This window comes from Dipodomys spectabilis, unplaced genomic scaffold (assembly GCF_019054845.1).
Source record: "Dipodomys spectabilis isolate Male_0828 unplaced genomic scaffold, ASM1905484v1 ptg000023l, whole genome shotgun sequence".
NCBI lineage: Eukaryota > Metazoa > Chordata > Mammalia > Rodentia > Heteromyidae > Dipodomys > Dipodomys spectabilis.
The window spans coordinates 958,426-970,850 of NW_024870700.1; the positions used below are offsets into that span (position 1 = coordinate 958,426).

Sequence of the window (12,425 nt, forward strand, 5' to 3'; positions counted from 1 at the left end):
GTACTTTATTTTTAAGGGATTGTTTCAATATATAACTACTTAATTTAGCATAGCTCAATTTATGATATATTCTTTGCTGACACACACACATACAGACAAACACATATTTTTTTAGGTCACTAGGTCTAGAAAATATTGATCTGTGTACTTTCCCTACAATTTCTCTTAAATTCCTTGAAGAACTGGTTAAGGAACTGAGACATTATGGGTAAATGATATTTTATAAGATACAGTTAGATTTTTCATACAGAAGTGATCCATTTTAAAGAATAAGAGTGTGCCTGCTCTCCAGGAGAAAGCCTTCAGTGCCACTTTATATTTAGGCCTGAGCCCCAGGGGTCCAGTGCAGTCCCAGTGATGCATGCTAACGTACACCCATGCAGTGCTTTGGAGTCCTAGTCAGGAGGAGGAGACAAACTGGACACAATGCCAGAAAGCTAAAAATAACATACATAAGCTAGTTTTTAACAAACAACTCATCTAACTTTAAGCGAAACATTTTGAAAAAGAAAAAATACCTTCTATCCTGGTTCACAGTAATGAATACAGCCCCAATTTATTTAATTTGTTATAAAAAGCTAAGACAGCTCTAGATTTTTTTCTCTAGTTGTCCTTGTGTTTAAATAATAATAGCCACTGTTGAAGATAGATGTCCCTTTACTTTTTGCTAGTGGAGCATTAAGTTCCTGAGTCAGTTCTGCTGCTTACATATGTTTTATTTTTTAATATAATTTTGTTATTACTAATATGGTGTTGGACAGAGGGGTTGCCATTTCATAAGTCAAGTAACAAGTACATTTCTTTTTTTTCGGGACAATGTCACCCTCTCCTTTACTTTCCCCCAGTTTCCCCTTCCAGTCCCTGCCCATAAGTTACATAGTTCATTTTCCACTTAGTGTACACTGAATAGCATAATTGTATTTGTTTCCCCTTCCTCCCTCCCTTACATTTTTTTGATCATCAAATTCTCACTTTTAATATTGTACATGAGTTAAGAATATAAATACAAGTTAACTAAGGCAAACTATACAAAGTAACAATAGTTTGAAATTAATTGGTGCTAATTTTCTTGCACTATTCTATGTGCTTAACATAAATCACGAGTTTTAATTCTATTAATTGTCCTGCCTTTAACTCTACTTCATAATTTGGAATATCTATTTTTTTCCTATGAATTTTTTTATTGTGAAAATACCGTACAGAGGGGTTACAATTACATGGGCAAGGTAATGAGTACATTTCTTATCAAGCATTGTAGCCTTCTCCTTTGTTTCCCCTTCCCTTCCCTTCCCTTCCCGTCCCCACCCCTGCAAAAGTTGTAAAGTTCATTTTTCGACGTAACGACTTATACATCTCATTGAGGCATAACATTTGCACATTGACATCTTGAACTATCTGGATGTGGGCTGAAGAGTCCTCTTTGGATTTAGTTTGTTGTGGACTTCAAGATGTTTGCTTTAGTATCTAAAGCTCTTAGAAAATCAATTTAAGAAAATAAGCTAACCTCTACTGAATTAGGATGTTTATGGGCTAAGACGAACAGTTACAATTTAAGTATTTATTTTTTATACTTAGCTATTGGTTGATTTTTGCCTTTAGACACGAGGCATACTTTGTGGCCAGGAACTCCTTAGAATAGTAAAGGGAAACAGGTATACATGTCCTCCTGCTTAACAACAGGGCTGAATTTCTGCATATAATTCCACATTTGAGGTCTGGCCTTTGTAATGAGTAAATTAGAAAGGCTCCCCAAATAAGGCTTGCCAGGGAGTCTTGGAAAAATCCTTCCTGGCCTATTGAATTCAAATTTGAGGTGTATGTGTTCCAAGAAATTAGGTAGTGAGTTTAGAAATGGTATTTAAAAAAGCCAAGTGATCATCATGTACCTGGCTTGCCATCAGTTTCCGTGTTCCCAGCAGAATTTCCGGGAGGTCTCAAAACTGAAGGAGGAAACTACAATTGTTGTCCATAGCTGCTAAAATTGTTCCAGATTAGGAAAAGGAAGGGGAAACAAAGAATACTGTATCTCTAGAGAAGAATATGAGGAGCCATGTGAACAGGGAAGGTGCTGTTGTGGACATCTGTGTAAGTGTTTCCTCTTTTGCCATGTCATTCTTATCTCTTGTGACTTAATCTTCATTGGAAGGAAGTGATGGCTGGGTTGGAGGTGTTAGTTTGTGCCAACTGCTTTTCTTTTTCTTTTCTTTTCTTTTTGTCGGTTGTGGGGCTTAAACTTTGGGCCTGGGTGCTGTCTCTCAGCTCTTCAGCTCAAGGCTAGTGCTCTACCTCTTGAGCCACAGAGCCACTTCCTTTTATTTTTCTTCTTCCCCTGCAAACTCTGCTAAGAAAGTTTCAGTAGAACAATAGTTTATCTTTTTGAGCTTCATTCTCTGACTCATGTCTTCCTTTCATTTCAGATCCTCTTTACACATATCAGTTGTCTTTTTTGTTTTTTTAGCTCTTAATAGATTTTAAGTATCTCCTCTAAGAAAAATTATGAAATAAAGCAGGATTCAGGAACTAGGAATTAAAATTCCTGCCTTTTGCCTTTGCCTTTGCCTTTGTGCTTGTAGCCTTTAACCTGACGAGGATCAGATCTCCTCTTTGAGAAGTACCTTCCGTAAGCCTTACTTAAATTCATGGGAAGCTAGGAGACTAAATCAGTATTTAGAACATGTTGTGAAAGTCATGAGGTCACTTGATTCTTAGCTGCAAAGCATTGGTAGAAGTACATCTATTTTTCCTGCATTACACATCAGGTAATGCAGCAGGTCCACTGTCCTGGAAAAGACCCCAGCACACTCAGTTCTCTTGAGCAGACCAGTCAGCTAACCTGTAAGCAGCAGCGAATCATCACAGTTGTTACTTGTCAAAATAATGCTCTTTGTGAATTTAAAGTTCTCACTTCTTCCTAGCTGCCTATTCAGCTTTCTGTGCACACTACTAATTACTTCCTTGTATGTGAAAAATTTTACTGTCATCCTGGCAGACTTTCCCAAGATATTTCTTCCCCTGCCTACCCTTGTCATCCCAGAAAAAAGCATATATTTTCCTTGTAATACAGTATCCAGAATAATGAGATGCTAGTGATTCGTGGGCCTAGTTGCCTAACCAGAGGATGTAAGAATTTACAAAAATATCCTCAGGAGAAAATGTCCTGAGGTCCTCTGGCTTTCTAGGCTACATTTGCATTGCTCAATTTCTCTCATGAGATGAGTTCAAAGGCTGTGACTCATATGTAGAGCCAGTGCTGCCATGTCCCTAGATTGCTTCATATGCATGATGACTCTGTCATCTTTTTCTAAGAACTAAGAGGAAAACCTCACAGAAATGGGCCTTTGATCTTTTTAGGATAGTCCACATTTCTGTATGTTGAAGGCATCTTTTGAGGCTCTTATTGGTGTAGGTCAAACATGGGCACCAAATGGAGATGATTCAAATGGTCTGTGACAGAACTAGTATAGCAATGCCAGTATCTTGTCAGGTCTTCCTCTATAGAAGCATTATGCCAGATACCACTATTTAGGGAATGAACCATGCTTCTGGGAACAAATCTGTGCAGTGTGTAATCTGTGTTGAATCCTGGTTGTCTCTTTTTCTTGAAATCCCATTGCTTTTTACCCAGCTGTTCAACACTTTGTTTGGGCCTTAAGGATATCAGTAATTTCTGTCTATCTTGCTTGCTGTCATTGTGATATAGATAACCTGGCACGGATGCATTCTAGGATGACCTTGTCTCCGTCCTATCTTCTTGTCACTTAGCATTTAGGAAATATGTGTTTAGATTATTGATGAGGGAATTTCAGACTTAAAAAAAAATCTTCCAATCCCTAGCTTTCCTTCTCTTGTTCTCTCTCCCTCCTCTCTCCTTCCCTCTCTACTCCTTTCCATTTTCTTCATCTTTTCTTTGTTTTGTCTTATTTTGCTTTTTTGAGACAAGATCATAGTCTGTAGCCCAGGCTGGTCCTAATTCAACAATCTTCCTGTCTCAACCTTCCAGGTACTGTGATTATAGCCAGTACCACTATGTCAGCATCATATTTCTTGTTAAATATGCAAGCATTAAAAAAAAACCTAACCAGAATGTTTAATTAATTACTTTCATGGAGTCACATGAGTATTGGACATGTAGTCTGAAGCACCATTTGGAACACCAGTTCTATCACTTAGCTGTGGATTTAAGGGAGGTCACGTGGGTACCTCCATCATTTGCAATTGGACATGAAACCCCTTTCCCTGACAATCTTGAATTGTCTCCACTTTCTACCCCACCTCTGGAACTGTCACATCACTATGGTCCTGGTTTCAAGAATGAGGAATAATGTTGTGGTGTCACTAGAAGCTATTTTAAAGCCTGATGCCTTTGGAAATACAGAATATGTCAAACAAAGAGAACCAATGAATAATGGACTGACAATTGTTACTCCTAAAATAGCTTTAAGAAAAGAACAGAGGAAGAAACTCAGGAGAGAGTAAATGATGCTAGTTGATATTCGGCTGGCCTTTTCATACCTGTGCCTGTTCAAGCCTTCTTTCAAATTCCTCTCCACACGGGATATGTGAACTCACATGTCTCATTGTTGTGGTGCCTCTGGACTGTAAGTACACACTGACTTATGTAGGGAATCAAATAGTGATATTTTTATTTGTAAAAATGAGAGTTTAGAATTTTAGGTGTTGTTTACAGTCAAAAGGAAGAAAAATGCCAGGCACTGGTGGCTTATGCCCATAATCCTAGATACTCAGGAGGCTAAGATCAGAGCATCGTCATTTGAATCCAGCCCAGACAGGAGAGTCTGTGAGACTCTTCAATTAATCACCAAAACAACAGAAGTGGAGCTGTGGCTTAAGTAGTAGAGTACTAGCTATGAACTAGCTCACAGGGACAGTGCCCAGGCCCTGAGTTCAAGACCTAGGACCTGTACAAGAAGATGGAGGGGAGAAGGAAAGAAGGAAGGGAAGGAGAAGAGAAAGAAGGAAGGAAAAAACGAGGGAGGGAGGGAAAAGAAAGGGGAAGGGAGAAAAGCTTGGGTTTTAGCCTTGGCCTAACCCTGTGCTGGTATAGTTTGAGTGAATTGGAGAAGTAGGATGGGAGAGCGTCCATGGATCAAACCCAAGGACTCATAGGTAAGCAAGGTAAGCATGACTCTACCATCTCAGTTTATTTATTATTATTTTTGCCAGTCCTGTGTACACATGTGTACACACATCACATTATAACAAATAAAACTCCACACAGTAATGTATACAAAACCAACCCACAGAACTTTAGACTGGTTCCCAATGTGCCAGGTAAGGAGCTCAGAACCTTTGTTAAAAGAGCTGAACAACCTTCACTTAAATACCACCAATTCTTAGATCTGCTAGAGAACTGAAGTCACAGATCAAACCAATGCCCTAAAACTGGAGAGAAGAGTCAGGTACATGGCATGTTAGAACATAGGTCAAAAAAATCTAGAAGCAAAATCTACCCAAGAGCTAGTATCAGAGTAGGAAAACCAAAGCTACAAATGACATTATTAGAGACATAGACAAGTCTGAGAACTAAAAACACCAGGAGTTCCTGTCTCAGAAGGCCTCAACACTTGTTTTACCTCCAGGAGACTTATCAGTTCTCTCAGTGAAGTCTGAGGAAAAATCCCTTTCCAGCTGAGAAGCAGAATTTTGAAATGTATCCAGACCATTCAGTTCTTATCAAGAGAAACTGTCTTTTCATAGCCTAACATAGAGTTTTATCACCATAATTGGTGTACAGATGATGTAAATACCTACATCCACAAGCTTAGGAAACACTTGTAAAAAAAAAAAAGTCTCTGCTGAAGGGAACAGACTTATTAAAAGACTGGGACCTAAATATGGGGTTCTGGAATACGTCCCCTCTCCACACATATTACCACCACAACACTAAAGCCTTACTTATGTACTTAGTACATCCTGTCTGGCTTTTACCAAAAAAGTTACAAGGCATAGTAAAAAAGCAAAAAGAAAAAAAAAGGCAAAAAAGCAAAATAAAAACAACAGAAGACCACACAATAGTTTGAAGAACCAGAGGAAGTGTCAGAACTGGTCTGGCAGGGATGTTAGAATTATCAGACAGTAATTTAAAACAGATGTGATTAATATATGTTAAGAATTCTATGCAAAAAGTAAGTAACATGCAAGAACATACGGGTAGTGAAAGAAGTATTATGGAAATACAATCACAAAAATGCTAGAGATGGAAAATCTGTAACAGAAATGAAAAACACAAGCCAGGCGCCAGTGGCTCATGCCTGTAATCCTAGCTACTCAGGAGGCTGAGATCTGAGGATCACGGTTCAAAGCCAGCCCAGGCAGGAAACTCTGAGACTCTTATCTCCAATAAACCACTAGAAAACCAGAAGTGGTGCTGTGGCTCAAGCGGTAGAGCGCTCACCTTGAGCTGAAGGGCACAGGGAAAGTTCCCAGGCCCAGAGTTCAAGCCCCACGACCACCACCACCACCAACAACAAAAAAAAAAAAAGAAAAAAGAAATGAAAAACATCACTAATGGACTCATCTGTGGGTCATGTTGCTGGTACAGCAAGGGCTGTACCACTTGAGCTACATTTTTCAGACCTGTAGTTTTCAAATAGCATCACTTTTTGCCCAGGCATGCTGGGGCCTACTTATGTCCTATTTATGTTTCCTGCAAAGCTAAAGAAACAGTGTGCACTGCTCACCCCACCATTTTTATTGACTGAAATGGTGTCTCATAGACTCTTGCCTGGGCTAACCTCAAACTATAGTCTTCTTTATCTCAGCCTCCCTAGGATTTTAAGTATGAGCTACAGCACAGCATCTGACTCACTGATGGCCTCTTTAGTAGATTGGGCACAACTGTGCAAATACAGTAATCTGTGAGCTTCAGGTTACATAGAAAATTTCCAAACCAAAGCCTAGAGAAAGAGAACTGGAAAATAATACAGGAGTATCTAATAATCCTGGGACAACTACAGAAAGTGCAACATATGTGTTGTTGGTTGATACCAGAAAGAAATGAAGGAAATATAAGAAATAATTTCAAGCAGTCATGAGTAAAGATTTCTAAAATTTAATGCCAGACACCATGCCAGACATGCCAGATACCACAAGTCCAGGAAACTTGGCAGACACCCGCAGAATAAGTGCCCTAAACCACAGACTTAGGCAGCCCTATTCAAATAGCAGAATATGAAAGGTAAAGAAAACATTGGTAAGCAGATGTGGGAAAACTGCCTAACCTACAGAGGAGGAAGGAGGTAAGTTACTTCAGACTTAAGGAACAATGCAAGCAAGAAGAGAGTATAGGTTTCAGCCTGGGGCATTAAGGTGCTATAAACCTAAGTGTGTAGGATTTTGTGAATGCGGTTGTTTTTTTGTTTTTGTGTTGTTTTTAGGACAAATGCTCAGGAACATTGCTAGGTTTGGTTCAGTCATGGTTACATGCCAAATGTTTTACAAAACTGATAAACAGAGTGCCTAGACCAACAGTTAAGACTTTCGGAGTATATTAGATATTTCTATACTCTCTTTCAACTTTCTGTTAGTCTATAATTATTTCAACACTAAAACTTAAAACCCTTGTTTATTTGTTAAATGACAGTGAATGTCACTATGGTATTTAGATCCCAGAGGATACACACAAAAAAAGTGAAGGAATACTTTGTAGAATTCTAGAAACAACATGCTTCTCTACTGTTTCAACTTAGAAAAAAAATCAGATGATAACCTACATATGTGGAAGTCCGTGGTCCCCCTGAATTCTGTTAAGACAGATAAAGCTTACTTACATTTATAATGAGCCTACATGAGGACAATCTGTTGGTGGTCATGGGTAATTTTTCAGGGACCTATGTGTTTCTGGCATTTCAGTGTTTGAGGTTTTGCCCAGCAGTAGCAGGTAGAGTCTGTCTGCTCCTCCCGCTCACATGTGAGTGAGTGGGAGGAGTGAATTGCCAAGTATACATGAGTGGAAGGCTGTTTCTTCACCCTGGAGGCTTTTCTTGCCTCTGTGTGACACTGACAGGTGAATGTTTGTTCATCATGTGGGTAAATTACATAAAAGTTACCATTTTAACCATTAAAAATGTAAAATTAAGTGGCATTAAAATAGAATGTACAGCCATCACCATCCATTTCTAGAACTTTTCATCAGCCCCAGCAGAAACTGTATTCACTGAACAGTAATGCTACGTTAGCAACTTTCCCCATTTCCTTGGAACCTCTAGTCTATCTTTTTGCTTCTTAATTTTCCTGTTGTAGTTACTGCATGTAAGTAAAACCAGAGTATTAATCTTTTTGTGTCGTATCTTCCGTTTCGCTTAATGTCTTTAAGGTTCATCTGTTATGGCTTGTGTCAAATTGATCTTCCCGTTTGAAGCTGGATCACACCATATTGTGTGTATATTACACATTATCCATTCTAGTATAGATGTTTGGGTTTTTTCTACCTTCGACTATTGTCAACAATGGTTGACAACAAGAACATTGGTGTTTTTGCTTTAAATTCTGTGCATAGGAGTATAATTTCTGGATCACATAACTCTATATTCTAATGTTTTTGAGGAATTGCCAAACTTCTCTATAATGGCTGCACCAATTTACAAACTTGGCAGCAGTGCATTCAGATTCCAATTTCTCTATATCCTTACCAACATTTCTTTTTCTTTTCAATGTCTTGGGGCTGAGGGCACAGCTCCAGGGGTAGAGTGTTCATCTAGGCCTAGCATGGTCCTATGTTCAGGCCCCAGTATCACATAGCCACACAGTAGCCCTCCCACTTAGGTGTATGGTATTGTCTTTCATTATAGTTATGATGTTAAGCGATTTTTCATGTTCTTATTGACCATTTGTATATCTTATTTGGAGGATTTTCCTTTGCCCACTTTTGAATATGGCTGTTGGAGGTTTTTTTAATGATCACTGAATGATTTTAGCATCCTTTTTGAAAATTACTTAAAAATTAGGTGAAGGTTTATTTCTGGGCATTATAGCAGCAGGTAGATGAAAATTCAGCCTAAGCGGATTTCTTAGCTGGTTGATGACTGTGCCCAGAGAGGGTGGATGCCATACTGAAGGGAAGGCTCCACGCTAAGAGTTCCCTCTGTTCGATGTGGTCCTGACTGCTCCTTTGTGGATTTGAAACCTAGAGGAGGTGAGGGGCAGAAAGGAGGAATGACAATAGGCCTGGAAGGTCTGGACCTGAAATGGTAAAAAGGATTATGATGACTGCAGCAAGAAGCAAATGCTTAGAAAGGCTTTAGAGCTCTATTGGCCTGTGTCCTGGGACTAAAGAGGGCACTGAGCTGACAGAACTGACCCCTTCCAGAGGTCAGACCAAAAAGGAAAGCAGTCAACTTGCTGTGTTTCTAAGAGACACTGTTTTAGAATATAATATTTGCCCATCCTCAGTGGTTAGCAACTGTCACCTAGGTAGAAGGGAAAACTTGACTTCAGTTCAAGGGTTTTCTGCTGTTACTGATACATTTTACCTTTCCTGTTCTTTGCAGGTTGCTTGATAGGGGCTGTGAACCTCAAGTCCAGCAACCGAAACCCAGTGGTACATGAATTTGAAAGTGAGTACAGAGAGTCATTGTGAAGGGAATGGGCACCCACTAGTGGACATTGGATAGTCTTGCAGCCAACTCAAGACAGGCTCCCCTATCTATAGCAAGCCACCGATGTGTGGGGTGGCCACTCAGTGGCTGGTGTGTGTATGTCCATGAAGCTGTGAATCAGCAGGCCATCAATGTACAGGTGTGTAGTGGTGAACATCTGTTTCCTGCCTGGCTTTGTGCTTACACAACAGAGAAATCTCATATGAAATAGAGAGGGTGTACTCTGTGTGGTAAAATCCTTACTAATGTCTGGTGCTTTTTTTGTTTTGTTGTTTTGGCAAAAGTCTTACCTTTTCAATAATCAGCTGGAGCCTAGTAATGGCTAACTTTGCAATCTGTGTAAAAGCCCTCTTCAAAGCTAGGTACCAGTGGCTCTTGTCTATAATCCTAGCTATTCAGGAAGCTGAGATTGTAGAATCTCCAGTCAAGTGAGCTTGAGCAGACAAATCATTAAGACTCTTAACTCTAATCAGCAAAAAGCCAGAAGTGGACCTTGACTCAAGGGGTAGATTGCCAACCTTGAGCAAAAGAGAAGAAAAGGCAGAGCAAGCATCTCTGAATTCAAGCCTAGTACTGGCACAAAACAAAATTCTTCAACTAGAGATAGTTGGTAGGGAAGGACCTAGACATACAGAGAGCCCTGAAAAGTTCCCCACTTACCAGTGTTCTTTTACTCCCTTTGTTTATTAGATGTGGAACTTTCTTGTATCATTACGGACTCACAGACAAATGACCCTAGAATTGAATGGAAGAAAATCCAAGATGACCAAACCACCTATGTGTTTTTTGACAACAAGATTCAAGGTATGATCCAGTAGTTTGCTGTGCCTGCTGAGCTCTCTTGTCTACAGCCCACACATGTACTTGTGGCAGGAAACTTAGCCTGCTAGCCTGAGGCTCTAGCCAAGACAGTTTGATTTTCTGAATTTACTATTACAGAAAATTTCAGCCATAGGCAGAAGTGAGGATTCTATGTCACTCAGCTTTGACAAACAACAGTTCATTACTTTGGGCTTGAATCTAATGGCAGCCCAGGTCTCTGAGAAGTCACAGTGAACAGTCTCCCCAGTCATCTTATTGTAATTTCAGTAGTGAGGCCACAGGGGCTTGTTGAGCACTACCATATCCTGGGTTGTCACGGGATATGGTAGTTCTAGTTCGCAGGGAGCTTACTTTTTTTTATAAGGAGATACTGAGGCATTGATTGTAGCCCCAGAAAAGACTCTCTTCAGGTGTCAAGATACCTCTGAAGAGGTTTTGTTAGTGCCTTGCCTTCTTTTCAATAGGGGACTTGGCTGGTCGTGCAGAAATATTGGGGAAAACTTCCCTGAAGATCTGGAATGTGACACGGACAGACTCAGCACTTTATCGCTGTGAGGTGGTTGCTCGAAATGACCGCAAAGAAATTGATGAGATTACCATTGAGTTAATTGTGCAAGGTAGGAACTCATGGAAGGTAAAGCATTTTTAGGATGTCAGGCCCCGGGAGTCTCTAGCTCTAGAGTAAGAGGTTGGTTCTTACTTTGATCTCTTTCCTTCCAGAGCTGCATTCCTTGGTATCCCGTGACTGTGGGAGGGGAGCTCCTGAGGCTGAGGCCGCCAGAGCTGGGTGGGAAGTGAGAGCAATAGCACTTCTGCAGCGCTCCTCAACAGCGGGAGGGTCCTGACTGCTCTAGCACACTCTCCATTGCCCCCTACTGATGGTGGAGGGATTGGAAATGTGTGAGATTGAACATGGGGTGGGATGAGCAGGCAGTGTCTGCAGTGCCCCACCGTGCAGAAGCCCTGTGGCTGGCTCCCTGGTCCTTGGAGCTGATCTGTTACAGTAGACTTTGGTAAAAAATAAAGCCATGTTGCTGAGATTTTAAACACAAACCTGTATTTTACCTGCAGTGAAGCCAGTAACCCCTGTGTGCAGAGTCCCCAGGGCTGTGCCTGTAGGCAAGATGGCGACACTGCAGTGCCAAGAGGGCGAAGGCCATCCCCGGCCTTACTACAGCTGGTATCGCAATGATGTACCGCTGCCCACAGACTCCAGAGCCAATCCCAGATTTCGGAATTCCTCCTTTATCTTGAACCCTGAGACAGGCACTCTGGTAAGGTCTCTCTTGGTGAGGGTGGATGGGCCTTTGTCAGGACAAGGGGTACTTCTGTGGAACCGTGGCTAAGGAGAGACTATGCAACAACTTTGTAAGACAGGAGCTAAAATCTAGAACACCAGATATTCTACAGAAAAAAAAATGGCCCTTCTTGCTTATAAACATGCTAAGGGAATAACCTAAGGGAAGAAAACCTAGAGTTAAAAGACTAAGGAGGGCTATTAAACAAATGTTATGGGTGGACATTATTAGAGCCCTTATTCGGATAATCAAATCATTAAGAGTCAATCAGGGAAATTTGATAACTGGATAGATATTTGATATTAAGTGACTGTTAATTGCTTTGGGCATGGTAATTTATTTTGATTATGGTGTTTAAAAACCCTTGTCTTCTAGAGATATATACTGAATTATTTATGGAATTTGTTCAACATAGTCCAGTAGTGGGGTGGGGGGCGCGCTGCTGTATGGAAAGAGGAAATAGATTGGCCACACAGCAGTGGACAGGCTAGCTTCACCAAGGCCACTGCAGGCTTCTCTGCATATAGTTCTCAACAGGGAGATTTTTGGTCCATGGAATACCCAACTACCTGTGTACTTAGGCATAATAGGACTCAGTATTTGTGAGCTACATTGTGGCTTGGGGAAGTTGTTCAGCCCTTCATAAATCTCAGAAGGTAAAATGAGACCACCTGTCCACACGTGAAGG

At 40.6% G+C, this 12,425-nt stretch overlaps 1 protein-coding gene across 1 annotated transcript in view; it reads left to right on the top strand.

The window, feature by feature from the left end:
- Positions 1-12,425, top strand: part of Jam3 (junctional adhesion molecule 3) — a 57,308-nt gene that overhangs the window by 40,910 nt on the left and 3,973 nt on the right. The window contains 4 exon segments of the mRNA XM_042674947.1: positions 9,510-9,575; positions 10,308-10,421; positions 10,904-11,056; positions 11,511-11,713. Of these exon segments, the coding sequence (XP_042530881.1) occupies positions 9,510-9,575; positions 10,308-10,421; positions 10,904-11,056; positions 11,511-11,713 (536 nt within the window).